This window comes from Triplophysa dalaica, chromosome 12 (genome assembly GCF_015846415.1).
Source record: "Triplophysa dalaica isolate WHDGS20190420 chromosome 12, ASM1584641v1, whole genome shotgun sequence".
Classification (NCBI taxonomy): domain Eukaryota; kingdom Metazoa; phylum Chordata; class Actinopteri; order Cypriniformes; family Nemacheilidae; genus Triplophysa; species Triplophysa dalaica.
Window position 1 is genome coordinate 17411022 of NC_079553.1, and position 23924 is coordinate 17434945.

Genomic DNA, 23924 nt, shown 5'->3' on the forward strand with positions numbered 1-23924 from the left:
GAATTTATTTCTAGGCCGGAAAACTATTTTGACCTGTAAACCTCACTTAAAGTATGAGGCCTGGTTTCACAGACACTGCTTAGATGAAACGAGGACTAAACCTTAGTCGAATTTACTTAATTTAGTTTTTGCAAAAATGCCTTTGAAGAAAACATTACTGGTGTGCATCTTGAAACAAAAAAATGACATCTATATTAAGACATTTCTGGGCAAATTATGTTCAGTTAAGACCGGTCACACATTCATTTTAGTCTGGGACCACCCTTAAGTCTTGTCTGTTAAACCGGGTGAATTATAAATGTCATGGCATTAGATGACAAAATAACCTCAAATAAATGTCTTTTCACCTTATAACATTTACAGAACTCAGTGTCCTGAGTATGTACAGAGTTAACGATAATCGGTACAGATTTTCACCCGCACTAATGGGTGGCCATTTTAGGCCATGCAAGTAGTCTATGAAGGGGGAGGAGGTAAGCTGTGCCTTTTGGTGTAGTGATAGGAACAGCACCAAACTGAAGCACAATAATGGCCTAATGATAGCGGTTAGGTGTCATTCTAACAAATAAACCTGCCAGGAAAAACAATTGTTGTTTTACTGCAACATTCATGTAAACAACAAACAAAACTTTGTTTATTATACAATGTGTGGATTATATTTGATAAGAATTTGCTGAAGCTACTGAGCTGTATGTTTTAATAAAAAGCCTGCTCTGTCCATATTGATGAGTAATAAAGTTTCTTTTATAAAGTTATTCAAAGAGGCAGTCTATATGTTAATGCAACGGCCTCTCTGCATGGAGGTGTCTACCAGACATGCGACTGGCACGTAAACCATAGACTCTCATTACAATGACCCTGTTGTGCGAGTTATTGTTGAGTAGTTCTGGGAACGATTGCTCCCTCTTTAGCACCTCCTCACCCTGAACTCACAACCCCCCTACAAGAACCCCCAAACAAAAAGAGCACTCCAGACTCAACTACCTTTATGCGTGCCTTTAGTTTTAATGATGTGTCCTTCATACTGACGCATTGTGATGTGCCCTATATGCACTATGATGTTAGATTAAATTTAGTCTTTATCCTAAATGATCGAAGAAATGCATTCAAAATCTGTAAATTCAGTTGTATACTGAGCAGCAAATCAATGTCTTGCGTTGATGTATTTTCCATTGAAACAAGAAAAAAGATAGATTCCGTTCAAACTTCCTAAGATACCTTTTTACATCATATTGACGGCCCAAAAACATGAAAAAAAAAACAATTTACCATTTTGGTTCTATGGAGCCTTTAACAGAACTTAATTCGGTTGTGGCTTCACAACCCTTAATAAAACTCAATTTAGATAGACATAAGGAAAGAAAAGAGGATAGGCGAAATTCTTTGAAGCCACATGGCATTTGCAACTTCAGCAACATTATCTCTGCTGGTTGATACAGAACAATGGGTTTTATAATCTCCCAACTATGAATCAGCTGCTTGCAATAATTACTAAATTCATCTGATTGGTGCAGACTAGAGGAAGAGGCGTGGTTAAAATACCCACCGAAGAATTGGGAATTTACAACAATTTAGATATTAAATGCATGGGAAGATACACAACTGCAATTACAGCAAGCCACCACTGGGTGACAGTAAAACAACACGGAAGAAATCATGTCTTATAGTTAAAAAAAAATCACGAACAATGGCTCAAGGAAAACATTTCATTTATTAAAATTCATATACAAAAAGGAATATCAGATCTTAGGTCCCTTAAAAAAGTATTAAGTAAATAAATGTTCATTAAGTCATTACAATAAGCAGCACAACGCTGTGATGGTGCATGGAAGATTTAGTGTCACCATAAGCCACTGTGGCAATGGCCTCATGCTCTTGTTTACAAACTGCATGAACTGACCTTGCTTGATGCTCTCAAATCAGCATCTGGAAAATGCAGTGGCCATGTGAGCTTGAGCCCAATTTATTTCACTATAGGTGCCGCAACTTACAACGAACATAAGGTTGACATGAATTGTATGCAATTGACAGAGATTAGAGAGGTTTACCTTGAAAACACAAGGGAAACCTCTTACGACTCTTAGAAAATATGTTCTGCACATCGGCAGACTAATATTCTTAATTTCACATCAATAAAAATAGAACTATACAGATCTTTTGTAAGCATATTGCAATTTTAAAATATTTATAAGTATTTTTGTGATTGTTTTGCGCTGCCGACTTTTTCGGCTTTAAAATCAAATTTTGACACAGTGGATTCATAACAGGGATATTTTGATTTAACACGATACATTCATTCGGTGTTTCCCATGACACATACAACGATGTCACCATGTTTCAGCACACCAGGATCTGGGATGGGATCACAAACAATGTCCTTCACATTAATACAAGAAAGGAAAGAAAAAACACCTATGTAATGAATTTTCATGAGTAAAAAATCCAATGCCACTAGAAGGTAATATAACTTATGCTCTCGTTGCATGAGCGGATTTTTGATTTATTGGCACATCAGTCACCTATGAAATCTTTCGGTGTCTTAGCCCTCTTTTGGCAAATTTATGCTTCAGAGGTAAAATTCAGAAGTGGCCATTTATCACAAGTGCAGCTGGGTCCAAATACAACCGATGTGTTTTGGTGTAGATTTACAAAACATTACATCCTGATCACCACACAGAATAATGCTGTGTTCCATTTAGATTTCTGATGTGAGATATTCACATTCAACATCTATGATTTACATTAGCAATTAAATGGTGTAAACAAACAGACCAGCAATAAAAAAACTGGTTCTGTCAGTATTTGCTTTAAAGGTTTAAGACTCCCAACTTTGTTTTACACATCTTTCTATGCAAACATTTTCCAAACGTGTTATGTTATATGAATGTTTTTCATTTGTAAAATTTTGTTTGATTTTGATAATTGGATTGAAAGTGATTGCTTATCATTATCTGTGTACAACTCCATTGGTTTGGATGGAAGCTTTACATTTCTGAATTAAATGGACTGCAGCATTACTCGCGTCCTTTCTGAAATATGTAAGTGACATGAACGCGTACCATGTTCTTCATGGTGACAGGACACGTGGTGGCTCACTGGCTTTGTTCCGTATCATCTCAGAGCAAAAATAAATATAAGTTCATTTAATAGTTCTCTTAGACACACTCAATAAATAAAGCAAATCCAATCTTCCACTCAAGTTGCTCTTTAAAGCTTTGTGAATGCACCACAAATGATCAGAAACCGGACACATTTCTGTAGAGTTCCATTTGTTCCCTATCAACAAAAACACGCAAAACTAACTCTAGGATTGAAGGGTCGGGTTATTGATGCTGTTCCTGGACCTGGATGGTAGAAAGATCCTGGCTTTGGCATGGCATCGTATCCATATAGGGTATGGCCATATCCGGCCTACGGTAAAGCTCGCTCAGCCTTTCAAACTTTGCTCCCCATTGCTGTAGGGAGTCATAGCTAAAGTCCTCCTCTGAGATGGCCGATCCCAGAGAGCTGAGGCTTCCCGCTGTGGAGCCCGTTCCCTCGATGCAGTACACGTTGTAGGTGTCCATGGGGAAGGACACGCTGTCGTTGTCGGCCTCCCAGATGATGCGTGACACGTAGCTCTTGAAGTCCATTGAGCAGTGGGCGGGGCAGTTGGCACTGTGGTGGTAGGGTAGGGCGGCTCCGTTGGCGATGTTCCCGCAGGGGTGGACCTCCTCCTGGGAGCCCTGAGAGGACTTGATGAGAGGTGCGGTGGTGCAGGAGGACGACTGAGAGAGACTGGAACACAGCGGCCTCTTCAGCTCAGTGATGTCATAGGCGTTCTAGTGGAACAAAAGAAAATGGGTTGAAGTTTTACATTTTTGCATGGCTTTTATTTTTGAGTTGTGTTTTTCACAACTGCTCTGCTAATGCTAAGAAATCTGAATTGTGATTTATATCACTTGGTGGAGTATTGCATTAGCAGCAAAGTATTCAATGGTGCCACCTAGAGGGACATGCCGGAAACATGTACCCGCTGATGGAAGTCATTCCACTGACTTGAGTGTTGGTGAAAGGAAATCAATATCTCCCCTTGGCCTTGTGTGTAAATGGAATACCTGGTCCTGCTCTCCTCCTCCTTCCTCGTTGTAGTTGAGGATGTTCTCCCGGATGTCCTCCCAGCTCTCCTGCTCTGCCGGGATGTGGTACACGCCTCGCTTGCGAAACTTATTCCGACTGCCCTTCTGATTCCATACTGTCACTGCCACGAGCACACCTGTGGATGAAATAAAGACAGACACAAGGGAGCTTGAGGATGTTTATCGGATCCGTTTCTTCCATCATCTACTGGACTCGTCTGATTATGGATGGCCCAACGCCTCTATTTAATTAAAGGCAGATCAATCCCAAAATAACCCACGTTTCTGCTGCCAAATTTCTCAGAAGGCATCTCTCCTCCACCACAAGCCCGACCAATCCCATTATCTGGCAGCACTTTTCTCTCTCTCGCCTTGCTCGATGAGTGATTTCTCCCCGCTTGCATGCGCTAATGCCTTAAAAAGGATTTGTGTGTCTGCCTTTGATGTCGCTGACGGAGTGTCAGTACCAGCAGAGACCTGGAGGGCACTGCCAGGCTGTCATGGCATTGTTACCTGTCAGTAGTGCACACGCAGACTCACCTGACCTACCTCCTCATTCTAACCTCTTCCTGTCTCAGTGTCTAACATGCATGTGCTTTCTTTCTTGAACACATGTACACAATAATTACCGAAAAAGACGAGCAGGCACATGCTGATTGCCAGGATGGAGCTTGGACTGAGAGCGGCAAGCCGAAGAGATTTGACCTGGCCGATCTCACACCACTGACCCCTGAAACCCTCAGGACAGCGGCACTGGTAGCTCTTGGTGGTGTGGGGCAGACAGGTGCCACCGTTACGGCATGTGGTGGGGCCGCAGGGGGAGGGGGCACAATGCAAAAAGCCCGCGACCTCATCCATCACAGCAACCTGATTGGCTGGACACCTGAGAAGATGGAAAGAACATTGCAGTCCCCGTTACGTAATCTAAAAAAGCTGTATTTAAATCATAATCATAGTATAGAGCGTGTAAGAGTGTTCTGACCTGCAATCATGTTTTCTCCACAGGTCGACACAGTATAGCGGGCTCAGGCAGGGTTTGGCACTGCAGGCATCAGAGTGACAGCCGGGCAAGACACCACGGCGCTCCAGTACCGTACTGAACTCTGTGCCCTGACCATCCAGCGGTAGAGAGTGACCGTTTAGTCTCACATCCCGCATACAGCCTGCCGCGTAATAAACATAATAATAATATGTCATTTGTGCTCATTCACATAGTGTTTTTTGTGGAGCTTGTATTTTCTATCACCAATGATTAATTTATTCTGCTTACAAAAGTGTAATAATTATTAATAAGATAAAATGAGGAATATTGAACTCTTTTGACATAAAAATCAATCCACATTCATCCAAGCCATCAATCCACAACGTCCAGGCTAGCATCATGTGGTAGGAATTTAACTCCGGTACATTTGTCTAATTTCACATTTATTTCCAAATTAATGTAAAAGTGTTACTTTAGATATAAATATTTTTAAGCTTTGTGTGGCGTTCTGGGCTGTGGTACCAATTTCCAATGTTTCCTAAAACATGCCTCGGGAATTTATATATATTAAAAAAAAATTGTTTCCTTAGTTTTTTTTACAACAAACAACAAACAACAAAAATTACCCATATATGCAAATGTAAATTACTTGCTTATAAGCAACTAATAATAAGTCATCAAACATGTTTGCTATGGCTGTAAAAACTGTAAAAAAATGAATAATGCTGTGGGATCCACCAGACACACGAACATTGGTGAGTAACAAAAACACAAGTGATAAATGTTTTTGAAGTACTAAGTACTGTCAAATACTATGCTTTAATCATCCGATAAAAAAAGGGTGACCATTAAAGTGATAAAAGATTAAAAGGTACAGATAGATGTAAACAATAGCATAATAAAAGAACAAATCATATTTGTTAGAAAATAAAGCAGAGAATAGGAACCGACTAGAGGTCACATCAGTAATAGAGAAGAGCCCCACCTTGAAAGTCTCCATGAGCGTTTGGAGTGCCGCTGTTTCCCAAAAACACGCTGGAGGGATGCACCACTATATCTTTCTTCTGTCCAAGGACTCCTGTGACCTCTCGTGAACCTCCGCCCTGCTCCAGTCGAAGAATGAAGATGTTGTCATGGCGATGAAGGCTGACTAGGACCCACTGCCCATGGTTCACACGCTGGCCTTTGAGTTCCAAAGCGTGAGCACCGTCTCCAAGATTACAGCGCACACTGAGACATCCATCAATTATCTGTTAGACAAAATGTTAGTACATGACATTGTGCTTTCGTTTTCAAATGTTACAGTTTTATGTATGTTTATCACTTACTTCCAGGATAATAAACTCATTGGAGTCTCGGGAGGACATGCTGAGCAGGATTCCTGCGGAGGAACGTGTTCTGAGAAGTAGATGAGCTTGAGTTTTCCGTGGACTTCCACCGCCTCTCAGCTGGTACCTAAGAACACTGTCCTTCTCAAAGGACCACTCAGGAAGAGCTGTTACGCAAAACCAAGTCAGATGGACCATTCAACTGTTCAACATATCATGATGTTCTCAAATATTGGGAAGTGCTGTCTCACCTTTATCACATTTGTGTCCGCTGTATCCAGAATGGCAGTCGCAGCTAAAGGAGCCCCATTCCCCCAAGCACTTCCCGTGGACGCCACATGAGGGCCCTCCAGCTGTCAGACATACGCCGTCTGTTATCCTACATCCTGGGGTGGTGTTCTCGCTCTCTGCCGGGCTGCTGAGGTCATACACCTGACAGAAAACAGACACATGGAGAGACCCGAGTCAGCACTATGTTGAATCTCATTGACCTGTATTGACTCGCTGTCAGAAAGTGGCTCGGCTGGATCTCTGCTATGTCCAAACAAAGACAGGGGATTGTAACCCAAAGCATATCCAGTCTGAACCACAGCCATGAAGTTTATATGTACACTTTAAAGGGATAGTTCAGCCTAAGTTAAAATTATTTTATTATTTAATCACCCTCATGTCATTTTAAACCTGTATGACTCTCTTTCTTCAGCAGAACACAAATGATGGTATTTTGAAGAACGTAGATAAACAAACAACACTGCCCCCCATTAACCTTCATTGAAGGGACACAAAACCACTGAGACATTTCTAAAAATATCTTGTTTTGAGTTCCACATAAAAATGCGGGCTTTGAATAACATGAGGGTGAATAAATGACATAATTTGTCTTTTGGGTGAATTATCCTTTCACTAGATTTACCTGACTGTCCACGATCAGGTTTCTTACACATCCTACAAAGCCCTTGTAAGGGGAGTGTGACCTACGGAATGGATGGGTCTCTTTAACCCCGCCCAGCTGGAGAGGTTGGTAGACATCAAAAAACCTGCATAGGAGATGCACAAATTAGGTCACACCACATCCTCAATGCTATTTACTTCAAGTCATCAGAATACATTGTGTTGTGTATGCTGATATACAGGTGACTTTAAATGAGTTTAACCAGCCATGAACTAATCTGTACCAGCATAAAACAAAGAATAATGATTTTTTATATAGATATAACAAGATAAAATATCAGTTTCATGTCCTTCACCTCTCGCCGCCTGGAGTCTCTCCTGAGGCCTTGCACACCGATTGATCCATCTCCAACATCCCCACTCCCAGACCTTCCACCTCGCTCATCACGGCACCAGAGCAGTGATCCAGAATCATCTGCACGGTCTGCTCATAGACACACACACACACACACACACCAATAATTTTACTCAAGGGCAATATGTTACATCACATACAAGCGCATGCCAGGTCAACTTTTGTAATGGAATATTTTGGACCCAAATCCCACAAGGCCACGAAGATCACAAGCTGCTTAACCCCTGTGAACCTCAGAGGTATGTTATGATCTGGACTGTCTGAAAGCTTCATATCTCAGTGAAATTGAGGTGAAGTTGAGAACATTATGAAGGCAAACTAAAATTCAGCTGGGATTGGCCACAGCCCGTCGTCTTATCGTGTTTATGTGACCTCTAAGACCCTCTATCATCCCTCTCTGTTTATAATCTGAGTTTCGCCGTACCTTGCCGTCACTGATGATGTCGAGATGATGCCAGCGCCGGTCAGCGACGGTGGATCTTGCGGGCAGCTGCAACGTGAGCGTCCCCGAACCATGATTCACACTCAGCAAGGGCATTCCATTTTTCAGCTCTGATTAAAGAGACAGAAGAGAAGAAGACAGGGAGTATTGATGTGGGTGTCAACAGATGTAATAACGGTGGATTACTATATTGTATCTATGTTATTATCTTTAAAATTCAATTTTGTTACATTTTTGCATTTTACAGAGAAATGTACTGTGTATTCAAACCAGATATTCACAATCAACAAAACAAGCGAATTGAACCCACAACCATTGCATTGCTAATGCCATGCTCTACCGTTCTAACACTTTATAGGCCTGTCTGTTTATCATTACCATAATTTTCATATTTCTATACCAAAATTAAATTCTAATTTATTTCTAGCACTTTATTTGTCAAGTAGAATAATCACAGGTTCCAGGAATGAGTAAGTAAATTTGCTGATTTTCTCATTTATGTTTTTTTATGTTGATCTGATCTGATTACATGCCTGTAAATTTTATTTACTTTGCTTTGCTTTGCTTTCCTTTGGAAATAACTCAGAAATAAGTCATTTAATTTGCTGATTTACTAATTTATGTATGACATGCTAATCTCATCTACATTCCTGTAAAAGTAGCAAAAACTACTTGCACGATTACTTTACTTATCATTTTCTTACTGACTAATATTTATAGCAATTTTACTTTGTTGCAAAGCAGCTTTACAAAGAACACAGTTTAGTGCAAATAGTAAAGAAATTAGAAAACAATGTAACGAAGTATGTATTATTTAAATATAATATATTTTTCATAAATTATATAAAACGAAGTATGTTTTATTTTAAATTATATATGTTTTTCATAAATTATATAAAGAATTGAATAATTATTCCATGATATTGATTCAGAAATAACCTACTAAACCAATAATACATTTTCAAGGTGCAGCATATGGTCACACAGAATAAGTGGAATAAGAAACTAATGCTGTTTTATGCCCCCTCTGGATCGTTTTGACCCAGACAGCAAAAAATGCTTATTCGTTATCAATCCGTGGTCAGTCTCAAATTGCTGTCACTGCAGTGGAGGGTTTTGGCCCCAGTTCAATAAAAACACGACCCAAACTGATGATGCAAGCTTATGCAAGGCCGCAGGGGGGTTGTTCCCTGAAATCATATCACCAGTTGCATAATACAGCATAGGGCAGGTGGAAAATGTGACCTTCAATGTTGACCTGGGGTCCTGATCAATGCTGACCCAAACCCCACGCTCAACACTGCTGACCACGACAATTTAAAATACCTATCATTAATGACTCTCTTTAGACTGCGCTTAGTAGCAGAGAACATCTTAAAGGAATAATTCAACTAAAAATTTAAAAGATGTCATTTTTCCTGAAGAATATCAGAAACAGTGAAGGCTTTTGCTGTCAAATATCATCTTGCAAGACTTACCCAGTGCGATGAAATCCTCTCTTTCTCCTGGCTGAGCTGCTCCCATTGGTCCATTGTAAAACAGCAGTCCATTGGCCACTTCTGTGATGAACTCCAGAGAAATATGGCTCTGAAAGCAAGGCGTTATGGGAGGAAACCAAGCATAACCATTGCCTAAGAAACTATGTTTGGTTTGCTGACATTCCGGTCCATCAAACATGGGGGGACACTTACACCTGCAAAACAGCAAGAGATTTTTCCTTACTAAATGACCAACACACAGTGATTCTTTTATTATACAGAAAAATGTGCAGCACAGAAATGAGCTCTAAACTGTTTTACCTGTAGCCCAGATCAGTGTTCAAACAGGTACCTCCGTTCAGACAGGGGTTACGCAGGTATGAGGAACACTGCAGGTGTACACTTTCTCGGCCGAGACAGCCACACTGTGCGTTCGCTTTGGCCGAAACCGAAACAAGAGAGACATTTCCACTGTTTAGTGTCGTAGGGGATTTGCTGAATGTGACCTTGCTGGAACAGCCTCCGGTCTGACTGCAGTCTGTATAGGTGCACTCATCCACCCCGACCTGTAGAATGGTCCCACCCAGAGCCGACTCCAACTGATAGAGACAGAAGGATTCTTTTTAATGATTCACATTAATTAAACTTCAATCATTTATTCATTTTGGTTACATTTGACGATTTATTTTTCAGAACTGTTTGTCTGTATTTATATTATTGTTATAAAATTCAATTTAATTATATATTTTTATTTTATTTTATTTACTTTATTACTTTACTTATTATTATCTTACTAGTTAATATTTATAGGATTTTTGTGTGAAGTATTTTTTAAAAGTTAGTAATTAAATAGTCTTTGTTTCTAAATTATTTGCTTCATTAAATAAATAGTCTTTGTTCTTAATTATTCACTTCATTAAATATACTTCATTAGTTTTGTTACATTTGCTTATTTATTAATAAAATTTTATGTATTGATCTGTTTTATTTATTTTAATTAATTAATTTCATTTAACTGTTATTTTATAAAAGATTCATGAATTATATTTTATTATTATAAAGTTCAATTATTTGTGCTTAATTAAATTGTACCTTATTTTACTACTTGCACTGATATTTTGCTTATCATTATCTTAATAGTCAACATTACATTTCTGTATGAAATATAATTTTTAATTAATAAATATATCAATCATGAGATACCATTTTTACAACTGTTTTTTATTGTTAGTGTCAGAATCATGAAAACATTAATACTCATATTTAAATAATCACATCTGGGTTTAAATTCATCACCTGACCAGACACTTGTATCTTAAAGGACTAAAGCATGTGAGAAAACCTACAAATGCATTCAATCATTATAATGTTGCTTCTATTGTTGTATGTGTTTGTTACTCAATGTGTGTTTATGTTTTCTACAAAATGACTGAATTCAATCTCAAGTGGAGTGCTTCACATCCCTCAGTGGCGCTCTTAAGTTGTCAAACAGTTTCTCATGTAGTGTACCAACACAAGCTCTGTGAGACCATCAGCACCACACTGGGCTGTGAAGAGCCCTCACTCCTACACCTGATTTACAGACTGCTAGATTCTGCACAGAGAGTAACATGTTTTTTATTTCCCTCTTTCCGGCCTCCCTGCTTGCCGAGAGCAGCAGCCCACCATATCATTCCTTACACAGAAATGAAATATTCATAGACTCCAGCACAGTGTGACTATAAATGCAGGTGTGCGATTCATAACCACCATGTCTGTGTCTGTGTGAGTAACAGAGAGGATGTTGATACGGGTCAAAGTGCGAGTGTGTGCCTTTGTCACCTTAGCTTTGTGCATGGCCACATAGGCGTGGAGTTTCTCAGGTTTATAGTATGGGGAGCCATGAGCGGCGAACCACACGCTGAGGTGATGCTGTGCCGACTGGCTGCCGTTGGCCACGCTGAAGACATCTACATTTCCCAGGTCTGTCTGAAGGAGCTCAGATAAGAGATGTCTGAGACGCATGTATCTGCTCTCCTTATTCCCAGACGCCTGGAAAAACTCATTTGCACTCAGGTCTGTACAAAACACACACACAAAGCAGTTCATTGTGATTCTGTCCTTTCATCTTTTTGCTTGACTATGCCCTTGACCAAAGCTGCTAAACACAGAAGGGCCATGAATGTGTAAAAGTGGGCGTGTAATATAGCATGCTAATGTCAGAAACATGAGAACATACATTGTTTGATTACAGAGGAAGTTTTTAAACGTATGGTATGTATATATAGTGCATGAAAGTATTTTATGATAGTGATCAATCATTAATTGATTTAAAGCATTAAATATTTTTTAATAAATGATATATAGAGGAGGTCTATTTTAAAGAGAAGAAGTTCATCTTTTAGTTTTTAATCACTATCATGTTATTCTAAATCTGTGTGACTTTCTTCTGCAGAACACAAAAGAAGATATTTTGAAGAACAACACTGGCACCCATAGACTACCATTGTATATACAAAAAACCACTGAGACATTTTTCTAAATATCTTCTTTTGTGTTTCACAGAAGATAGAGTCTTATCGAGGTTTTAAACAACATGAGGGTGAATTAATGACAGAACTTTTCTTTTTGGGTGAACGGTATCTTAAAGAACTGAATGGTTTTATAAGGGAAAATACTCACTGGCTAGTCTAAGAGAGCCAGCGTTCCTTAGCGTTTCCTCATCCAGCTCCATCACCGTGACCTCAGCTGAGGAGGTGACATCAGGCCAGCTCTTATCTGCCACCCTCACCTGCAAGCTGTAGAATCCAGCTGGTGTGCCCTCTCTGATACTCAACTGACCCGTGTTGTGGTTCACACTAAACTGCCTGTGTGGATAAACAAAATAAGACCAAAACAAAATCAGATTTTGATCTCTACTTAACAACAAAAAACTGAAAAGATGTAAAATGCATTTGGAAGTACAACAACTACTTCAAACAAGAAACTAGAGAGAAAACCATGACTCAGAGAGTAATTTCCAGGTTCATTCCTAGATCATCACACATGAGAGGGCATCAGCACCGTGTGCTGTACTGATGGAGTAAAATGACTCTGCTGTATTATTAATGGCTGTGTATACAGTATATCAGCAATAGCACTTATGTCAACTCCTGTCTGTGACTCTAAATGTGATGACCATGACAGGGACACTACCGCTGCTCCGGATACGAGACATCCCAGACACAGCGATGCATAATCAGTCTCTCTCTCTCTAGGTCACAGTTGTTACTAAATGGTAAGACTAATGGAACTAATTAATTTTTTTGTTGTTGCATTTGAACATTTCGAAAAGAGACCAAAAGATTTAACTGCAACTAAAACTACTTTCTTGTAGTGTGTTTGCAGGAAAATAAATTGTCAATGGGGTTGACATGTCAATTAACAAGAACACCGGTTTATGACTCTTTGAAAAGGCGTTTGTACCGATGCTATGTTTGGCATGTAGAAAACTTCAGATGTTGAGCACCAAGGTCGCTAAACTCACATTAGCCGTTGCTCAAATTAGATTCAATCATGTTCGCATAACAGGAAAAGAGTTCCACCTCAACGGTGACCTTCAGCTCTGCTGCCAAATGAGGTATTTAACCGTCAAGTAAGCGAATGATAAAGGGCTTGGATTGAAGCCATGCTCTCGGTTCCAGGAGATGTGTCAGGCTAGCTAGAATCAAACTGCTAATGTAATAATGTGTTAATTATCCAAATTAATGGGAGCAAATCCTTCGCAACACATTTTGGGCCACAGCTTTCCAATGGAACTTAATATTGGACTGTAAGTGAACTCAGGACTAAATTGAGTTGGCATTTGTTGTATTAGCATAAGTATTAGCATTTGAATATTAGCACAATTGTTCTTTAGCTTTGACGTTCACCCATGAACTGCAAACAAACAAAATGTATTTTTTGTACCAATATCAATATCCCTAACCTTAACACTAAAAAAGAGCTGTATAGGTTCACAGTTTAAAATATTTTCAACTTATTAACTTAATACGTAATAAAAGTGTCTAAAAGGGTGCCCAATGCATACTCTGAAATCTCGGAAGAAACAATTAATTTGAATATTCCATATACTATTCCTGCATATTGAGGTTTCGAACATATTACTCATTTCTCTTTTTGCATACGGTATAGTATCGTAGTAGACAATTTCGTACGCAGGATATCACAAGGGCTTTATTCAGACAAACCAACTCAATCTCTCGGGAATTTGTAACTATTTTACGAGTTAGCTAATTCATACGCATTTGTACGATCTTATTTGTACGTTTTTATATGATTCACATCTTACAAATTTATACACATTAACCACAAGTTAAATAGTTACGAATTCTCAAAAGATCAGTTGGGGCAAACTTCTGCAAGACATTTACGTCACAACTCTCAGTTGTCAAAGGGACAGTTCACCCAAAAATAAAATTCTGTCTTTATTTACTCACCCTCAGGATGTTCCAAATCTGTTTAACTTCTTTTTTCTGATGAACACAGAAAAATATATTTGGAAGAATGCTTGTAACAAACGGTTCTTAGCCACCATTGACTACCATAGTAGGAAAATATCTTTGTTCTGTTGAACGCAAAGAAGATGTTTTAAAGAATGTAGGAAAGCAGAACGTTCTGGGGCAGTTTTTTTATTTGGTTGTAAACGGTAGCCAAGAACTATTTACTATTTACTATTTACAAATATCTTTCTCTGTGTTTCTTAAGAACAAAGAAATTTATACAATTATATCAGAATAAAATTTTTTTGGGTAACTGTCCCTTCAAGTAAGAAAGTTTAGTATTGCTATGGAAATAATACGGACTACACTGAAATCACATTTCATCACTTGCAGGTCTGTCAGTCATCAAAATGCAATTTAAAAACAAAATCGGATCTGCCTACAAGTGTGAACAAAGCCTAACACACACTTCATTAGAGAGAACCTGTAGCCAACATCATTTTTCTCATCTCACTTCAGAGTGAATTTTGAATCCCATGTTTGATGAGGTATTAAAAAGCGAGTGACAGGAAAGCTGTTGGCGCGCTAATATGCAGCGCTCCGTGCAGCCTCGTTCTTCATCTTTGCTCACTTTTGTTCTTTTTTCTTTGCTTGTAAGAGTGAGTTGACACAGTTGAGTTTGAATCAAACTTCAATAGAACATCAAAGCACCTGGGGGGTTTGCCTTCAAACTTGTACGTCTTTTCGCTCCAATCATCAAGGTCAGGGGATTGAACCTGTCCGAGCACCGTGGTGGGGAGCATACCTGGGGAAAATACATAATTAGGTTAGAGAACAGCGACCTCCATCCAGTCTGCGCAATACCTAGGGCGATGAATGTGTGCATGTGGGGGTGGAAGAGACGTATCGTTAAAGAGATAAACAAAACAGCAGAGCATCTCATTGGCACATATGGTCCCACTTAAACAGAGCAGTGGGGGGAAGATGCAGCATTGCCATTTCTCCAAAAGGCAAAATGAAACGCTGTAATCCTGTTAGTCATGAAATCAACATCTTTTAAAATGGCTCCTGTTTATATGCCTCTTAACCTGGATTCATGTAAATTGTTTGCATCGTGCCATGTTTACGTTATGTGACAAATTCCTATTACAAGGTTAATACAGTTCCAGCACAGAAAAGAGAAAATCGCTTAAAATATATCAAGTAAAAATAAAATATTTCCCAAAATGTTTAAGTGACAGATGGTGTAAAATTTTATATATTTTCTGGAAATGTATTATTGTGATAACACGGATTTTGTTATTTTAAGTATTCTTCAAAAGTTAACTTACACATAACTTACCTAATGTGTCGTATAATGCAATGTAAAATGAAAAATGAAAATGTAAAAGCTTAGGGTCACTTACTCATATATATTCATATGTTTTGCCAATTTTAGAATAACAGTCAAAACTATGAAAATATAACTTATTATAATTATGTTGTTACTACACAAAGCATAGATTTAGAAATAAAATATTATAAAAAATAAATATTTCAGTTTGCAAACATCTATTTTTTTGCAAAATCCATTAGAATTTGGAACATCAGGTTCCAAAGCAATTGTACTGACAGGTATGCCCACCTTACTTGCGTATACATTTTGGCGGTCTAAGTCAAATCTCACCACGAATTGACGTAGTTTTTTGTGGGTGTGTTTACACAAATCGTTTCAGGCAGGTCTGGGTGAGCATTCGCTTTTAGATAGAATACATCTTTTCTTTCGACTCTTTCATTTTTGCCATTTTACGTGTCTAATACATGCATGGGCAACTTATAACACACCAACGACACCAAAAAACACGTCTTCGCGCCATATGACCCCTTTTAAAGAAATTAATATGTTTGCACAAAAAAATCTCCATTTAAGTAATTCTCATCAAGCAAGATCAAGTGACCCCTAACATGAAATAATTAAGTATTCTTAATTTATTACAAAGTATCTTGTATGTAAATAGCATGAGCATACCTTGCACTCTGTACACTATAAACTCGCTGTGTCCTGCTGCATGAGGATGGTCATTCTTATCTCCGATTATGACCGTGAGTGTACTTGTGGAACTCATTGGTGGAGAGCCGCTGTCAATCATCAGGATGGGAAGAAGATACTGTTTCTGCTTCTCCCGGTCAAAGGTGCGAAGAGCGGTAATCTTGGCGCTACCATTTCGCAGGTCAGTCAAATTAAAATTAGTAACGTCAGAGGTCAGCATCAGTAGACGGATAGAAAAAGGCCCTCCGTTAGACGAGGTGTCTTTATCAATGGCATTAAGCAGAACTGAAGTGTCATTCATGTGAACGATCTCTGGTGCGGCAGTGTTCTCCCACACAATGGGCCGATAGGGAGCTTCGAACTCTGGCCCGTTGTCATTAACGTCCTGCACGGTTACCAGCACAATAGCAGAGCCGGTCAGAGCAGGGCTGCCCATGTCTGTTGCCATAACCATGATTCTGTGTTGGGACACCTTCTCCCGGTCCAAAGAGTCTGCAACTACGACCCAACCACCCTTATCCACCAAGAACTGCTGGAAGGGGTCGGATTCTGGGGTGATGCTGTATATGAACCTCCCATTTTGGCCAGAGTCCATATCCATGGCGGTCACCTGCGCCACAATGGTGCCAATGGGAACATCTTCAAACATGGATCCGGCCTCGTAGAACTGTGGGAAGAAAACTGGTGCATGGTCATTAGAGTCTTCCACTTGGATGATGCAGAAAGCCAGGCTAAAAAAGTCAGCGTCTTCTACTTTCACTGTCAGATTGAAGGTGCGTTCATGTGGTTTCTCAAAGTCTATCTTCTTTTTCAGCCTCACCACACCACGTCGGTTAACCTTGTCAGTTTCTATAAAGAACTTGCGATCTTCATCGCCCCCAATGATGCTGAAAGTCATCGCCGAATTTTCACCCTCATCTCCATCTGTTGCAGCCACTACCACTACCTCGCTGTTGATGTCCAAGTTTTCCGGCATAGACGCCATGTAGACCTTCTGGGTGAACACTGGAGGATGATCATTGACATCAGAAATTACAATGGTGGCTGTTCCCGTTCCCGAAAGACCTCCCCCATCCTGAGCTTCCACAACAACAAGATATCGGTCCACCACTTCCCTGTCCAAAGAGCGCAGGACAGTATAAATAGTCCCTGTAGCTGGATTGATGGAAAAAAGGTTTAGGTTGATCTCGTTGCGCACGTTTTGCACAATTCTGTAGGTGAGGATAGCGTTCTTGCCAGCTTTCGGGTCATCTAGGTCGGTGGCCCGCATCTCCATTATGGGAGTGTCGGCTGGGGAGTTCTCAGGCACGTGACCTAAAAAGCAGTTATCGGTAGAACACAGGAAGACAGGTGCGTTGTCGTTGATATCCTGCACATCCACTAGTACATCAGCGAACCCGGTTAGACCAGACCCGTTCTCATCCGTAGCCAGGACAAGGAACTGCCAGGCCGAACGAACCTCGCGGTCTAAACGGCGTTGGGCATAGATCCTGCCGTTCAACTCATCTATGGTAAATTCGCTATCGGCACCCTGTCCATGTAGAGAATACCGCACTGCACTCTGGTCCGCCTCTTGATCAGGATCTGTGGCTGAGACCTGAAAGAACGACAGATTGGTCAAAATAAGCTTGCGTATTTGAGCTCAACAAAATCATGGCAGAACATATGAGGCAATTAAAAGTTAATAGTCACAGCAAAGGTATGCAGTTAGTCCTCCCTTGTCATTTACGGTATGTTCAGCAAAGCCTTGGAAGTCTTTTTTATACGCACTAACAGTTAATGTAACCGTGTGCCAGGAACCTCTGAATCAAGACTGCATAACCAATCACCTCAAGTACAAAGACTGGAAGATCTGTCAGTTCTTCTGTGACACTGGTTTGGTACTCGGTCTGAGTGAAAATAGGCGCCTCATCGTTCTGGTTGATGACATTGATCACAACCATCGTCTGGTTTTCCCATTTTCCATCCGACGCGACCAGCCGTAACTCATATCTCTGCACCTGCTCGTAGTCCAGCCGCTGGGCAATAAAGATGGTGCCGACCTCTGGCTCCACATCGAAGGCGCCCATGGTGTTCCCCGAGGTAATTTGGTAGCGCAGCTTGGCGTTGGCACCTGTTTGGGGGGGTTTGGGATGCGTTAGCATTCTAGGTAGTGTTAAACTCGGCTGAGCTGGATCAATAGAATGTCAGCATTAATCTGTGCTCACTTGATGAGGATTACATAAAGGCCAGGAAAGCCCAAACGCACAATACGATTGTGCTTAAATATTTGAATCAGCATACATAAACATAAAAAATGTCACATGCAGGCGGTTTTTTATAGCGTACAGACGATACTTACACTTATCTCATTTTCACACAATTTAAAGAGAGAAAGGTATGTTTTGTCAATCTCTTAACTGGCAAAGAATGGTGCTAGAAATAGCAAGATCACGGGTTCGATTAGCAGGAAACACATGTACTGATATAATTAACTACACATCAGATGTCTTGGCCAAACTAAACGCAGTTACAAAACAACATGTTTTATATTGCTCAAAAGGAACTAAAGCCACTTTACTTCACCAAAAATACTAGTATATTATTTCTAGGATTGGTATTTTACTCTACAATCAAGTGATAAAAATAACCATTTGTATATTAATGCTAAATGATATCTTCTACAAAATTTGTTAAAAACACACTCTGGTGTTGATGGTGTTGGTCTGGCGTTGATGTAGGCATACTTGAGGCTTATTGTTGACTTCTAAAACAGCCATCACTACGACCACAACTAAATCTGTCAACCTCTGGTTCACTGTTGGAGGAGATGGCATGGCAATAGCTTCTCTCCTGCTCTATTCACCACTCTGGATCAGATTTTTTGAGACAAACACCATCTGGGCGTGATGTGTGTGGATTTCATTAGAACGTGTCGTGCTCATCCTGGCTAGCTGCCACGGTTGTGAAGTGCGATGTGCCGTGACACTCGCTAAGGGAAGACCTGACGATTTCTCCAGAAGCGGCTTTCTAAATGACCAGCCTAGCCATATGGCTTCCCCTCAAAGATCCAGCACTGACCCAAACCAAACTCTTGTAGCAGAGGTTATAATTGTTATTTTTCAAACAGTATATATGCATCCTTATACATGAAAAATAGTTTAGGCATTGTGGTCCTCATTGCATTTGCGGGGCCCTGCTATCAAAAATAGCGAATGAAAGACGGCTCCAAAGTCCAGGAGACCTTGTGCTCATTCAGCATGAAGAAAGTTTAGCATGTTTTACATATTTCATCTTTGAAATCACTCTTGAGTTTAATGAACAGCTCAAAGAGGACACTGCTAATCAGCTTTAGGAAACACTTAACAGGACCATAAAATTCCTCTTCTCCCACAAATCAGCTCCTAATTATTCCTACACCCCATTTTCATCCCCAGCATATTATGAAATATTGCATTTTAATGGCGATCTCATTCATTGTGCCTTCTAAAGCAAGGAGGGGACGTAGGAACATCAAGTTCGGATTTGCATTTCATTTCATGACAGTCGTGAGATATTAGCTGTCGCCCGACTCTGGACGCCCATCCAGCCATGGCAGGTCAAGTCACCCAGCTCACCTCCACGGCGCTTCTACCATCTCATCGTTAATGAGCTATCAGATGCCCGCGCGGCTCCATCTCAATGCCCCTGTCTCCTTCACCACAGTCTGCTTGTTGACACGGCTCCACGCCACACGTAATTTGTCATGCATATGTAAGGGCCGAAACCGTATTGCGGCCAGAGCCTCGCGCTCCTGCCCGTTTGTCTATATTGACGGATTAGCCAAGTCACCATGCCCTGATGTAAATCAGAGAGGGATCAGGTGGGGAGCCATGTCACTGAGACATGTGGAAGTGACAGCCCAGAATGTTCTAGAGACAGGACGAGAAATTAGAGGGTAGGCGAGCGGCAGCCTGTCACATGACATTAGAAAGACAGCTGATTTGTTCAAGCCTGTCGCCCTCAGATTTAAAGGAATAACTCTGAGGATGTTAAAAGAAACCTGTAATGTTTTGACCTACACAAAAAATATCTAATATCTAAGAGATATTTACTTTAAAAAAACAGACTTTTTCCATGTTTAAATCCTAAAATCGGGTCTCTTGTTCATCCGCCAACTCAGAAAACGTGGAAAACAAAACAAATCATTAACTTTTTTTATGTGAGCCTATCTCTGCAAGCCTTTGAGAAAACGAGCGCTTCAGAAATCGCTAGCTTAATGATGTAAAATGTCGTTCTTATTATAATATTTCCGCCCCTTGTTCTGAACGTGTCCAACCATCGCTCCACCACCATTGTTGTTTTCACATGTGTGAAGTTACAACACCATGGCAAAAGTAGCAAAGCTTACAAACTGTTGTGTTGTTGGCTGCACAGAACAATGTTCACAGACTCACGGGAGACAAGAGAGCGATGGATTTATTTAGTTTTCAATGGAAATCTTCCACACTGAGCGAGGCAAAGCTGCAAATAAAGACATTGTAAGTACAGGAATTGTTTAAGTTAGAACCCAGGGACCTGCGGCAACTTAAAAGTAGATAAAATGTCACTATGACAGGTTTGTCTGTTCACTATTAGAATGCAATGTCTGTGACTTGTAAACATGCGGCGGGATTGTCCTGTGTAACATTAATTTGGCTTAGAGAAATAGCGATGCGTTTGTCTCGAGTATCTTCACTTCAGAAAACTGTGTGTATAGTTTGTAAACACATGACGCGGTTCTCTCTCCCTAATGGTCGTGACCAGACAAACAGGGACCGGAGGGTCTTCGCGAATGGCCCCGGGGGAAACCGTTGTGCTTATCGGAAACAATGTGTTTGGTGTTCAAAGACGAAACCTCGTTTCTTGTTCGCTCTATGTGACCATACTTTATTGTTTTGTCGCCGGAAGCACATGCTCACAGCACGTTTTATGCTGAAAAGGGGGCGGAGACTAGTAGCTCTCTTGCATTTAAAGAGACACACACCAAAACAGCGCGTTTCACCTCACATGCAAAAGTGGGCATGTAGCGCATGGTATATTAAAAGTTCTGTGGTGTTTTTTGAGCTGAAACTTCACATAAATCATAGGGGTCCACAAAATGTGTCTATTACATGTGTGTTAAACTAGATAAAATCACCCCTTTAAAGGGATAGTTCACCCAAAAATGAAAATGAATAATTTACTCGCTCTCTTGTCATTTCAAACCAGTATGACTTTCTCTCTTTTGCAGAACACAAAAGAAGGTGTTTTGAAGAATGCTGCTTACCGAACAACGGGGGAACGCATTGACTTGCCTTGGTTTTAAAAAGTCATACAGGTTTGAAATGACATGAGGGTGAATAATGATGACAGAATTCATGTTTGGATGAACTATCACTCCTGCCACTCACATAATTGTCTTGAGACATGAACCAGGAGAAATAAGAGATTTCTCATCAAAATCTTCCAAAACTAAATAATCTAAGTTATGGTACCTTAGCTTTATATCTCTTACTGTCAACAGTTGTCTCCCTTGTGTCTATTAGATTTTTTACAGACTTTTAGGACAAACATTGAGAAAACACCAACACGTAAATGAAACAACTTTTATGCAATTCTGACGTGTGAGCAATTTTCCTCTAGGGAATGTTCCAACAGCTAATCTAGACTAACAAAATCAATTTGTTGAAGTTACTCAGTAAACCGAAAATATGCTAATTTAACTGCCAACTGAAGTCAATGCATAGCTGTTCATGCATTCATGTGCATTGTGCGGCCGAGGCAAGAACTGAGATTGTCTGAAGGATATACCGATCTTTAAATACATAAAAAAATCATTAAGTAAACAGCCAACTATAATTTAAGTGGTCAAACACTGCATAGCATTAAAATAAAGTAGACAGTCAGCATTGCTCGTACACATGTTATTGGACATATTACATTAGAGGGACAAATCATACCGGCTGACTACTGTAAAATGAGGTAATCGCATAAGTTAAATAATTTTTCTTTGGCTGATTTTTTTCATCTGGCTTTTTCATGACTTTTCATGCAAAATTTCTGATAAAACTAAACATCAGCTTAATTTAATAACTTAAAGAAAATTACAAAAGAGATTACATTTGTAGGAAAACTAGTTATTTTACATAAGTTTTTTTTAATGCTTTGTTTGACAGATAGTTCATGTTAAACACATGTGTTATTTCCATTCTCATTTATTCACCGCTTAAGCCACATGTAATGCCCCTGAGAGTTTTGTTACTATAAAATGCTGCTTTGTCATTTCAGTTTTATGTTCAAAAGGCCAGAGCTGCATATTACGATCCACTTAAAAATCCCAACCGTTATTCGTCTGGGCACTCAGATCTCACACATCTCGTTGCAAAATCTTTTACACGAGGGATTATCTCTATCATTAAAGAGAGCCTGATACTTATTTAATAATTTTCTATAAGACAACAAAGAGCAAACAAATCAAAGAGGCAAACATCAAATAGGCGACCGAAACAGTTACTCCCACATTCACCGCAGAGATTTGCTAACAAGCTCAGCACAAAAAGACGCAATTTTCCACCTAGATATATTTCACGATTTCTTTTTTCAACACTTCCTACTCCATTTCTGTCAAAAATATCAGTGGGCTGTCAAAAAAAGTTGAGGTACAAACAAAACAGAAAATCAAAAGCCACCAACGAAGCTGAGTGTAGAATAAGATTGTCTGTGTGCGACGTGAATTACCTTCGTCGTCATCGTTGGCTGTAACGGTGATGACCACAAAGCCCACTTCCTTATCTTCCTCCACGCTGATCTCGTACACGGGTTGAGAGAACGCTGGAGCGTTGTCGTTCACATCGGTGACGAAAATCCTCAAGTAGGCCGTGTCTGTGTGTTGACATGAAATTCATGCAAGACTGTGATATTTTGTGCCAAAAGTGACTTCTGTATGAAAAATTGCAACTACTGCTATAATAAAAAATAATCAATTTAAAAGATTTTATATTTTAATTAAATCCTTATTTAATCGAATATTTAATTATTTAATTTATGTTTTGTTTGTATTTGGAATATCCTTTTATTCATCTTTTTCTTAGTATGTCTTTTTTCATTATTTTGCATCAAATTAACATCAAATGTCATGCATCATTTTAAAATGTGTAAAGCAAAAAAATTACTTAACAAAGAATTGTCACATTTTTTTAAAACTATGCCATTTATGCAACGTTTAGCACACTATTTTCATTATAATGCATAATATGTGCAGGCTTCAAAAAATGATTTACTCAGAAATTATGATGTATGAAATCATCATAAAAAAACTGTGATAAACAACTTAATGACTTTGTAAAGGCTGAGTAAGCAATCTTGTCTAGAAAGTTTTTTGTCTTGCTGGTTGGAAGTCTTTTAACATCCTGATAGCAATCAATAGGTTATACGAAACATTGGTATTTTTATAATTATATATCTTCTGTGAAAGGCGTAGGGTCAAAAAACTTTGGACCAATTACTGCCCTCGGTCCGAGGGCAATGATACGTTGTGTACATTTTCAGTCAGTGTATATTGCATCCCACTGCGCACCCTGTTCAAGCAGACATTATATGTCATCAGCGCGCTCATGTGCGATGTGCAGGCAGCGGGACAGTGGCGGACAGAGAGAAGGTACCTGAAGATGTTCGTTATTGTGGTAATGTAATTCACGGTGTACTGTTATGTTTTCTCATGTGACATGACTTCACTGATTTTACAGTATATGTGGCCTATATTACACAAACCCTCTGGGATGCCATTAGTTGTTCGTTATGAA

General features: G+C 39.7%; 1 protein-coding gene across 1 annotated transcript in view; it reads right to left on the reverse strand.

The window, feature by feature from the left end:
- Positions 1-1769: 1769 nt before the first annotated feature.
- Positions 1770-23924, reverse strand: part of si:dkey-22o22.2 (neural-cadherin) — a 102505-nt gene continuing 80350 nt past the window's right edge. Inside the window, exons 16-33 of the mRNA XM_056763533.1 lie at positions 22861-23004; positions 17973-18256; positions 16123-17740; positions 14826-14919; positions 12316-12500; positions 11476-11711; positions 9976-10253; positions 9655-9869; positions 8159-8286; positions 7676-7803; positions 7342-7465; positions 6680-6860; positions 6429-6595; positions 6086-6350; positions 5101-5281; positions 4748-5001; positions 4098-4255; positions 1770-3821 (exon numbers count right to left, since the gene is read on the reverse strand). Of these exons, the coding sequence (XP_056619511.1) occupies positions 3324-3821; positions 4098-4255; positions 4748-5001; positions 5101-5281; positions 6086-6350; positions 6429-6595; positions 6680-6860; positions 7342-7465; positions 7676-7803; positions 8159-8286; positions 9655-9869; positions 9976-10253; positions 11476-11711; positions 12316-12500; positions 14826-14919; positions 16123-17740; positions 17973-18256; positions 22861-23004 (5138 nt within the window). The 3' untranslated portion in view covers positions 1770-3323. The remainder of the gene's footprint in view (positions 3822-4097; positions 4256-4747; positions 5002-5100; positions 5282-6085; positions 6351-6428; positions 6596-6679; positions 6861-7341; positions 7466-7675; positions 7804-8158; positions 8287-9654; positions 9870-9975; positions 10254-11475; positions 11712-12315; positions 12501-14825; positions 14920-16122; positions 17741-17972; positions 18257-22860; positions 23005-23924) is intronic.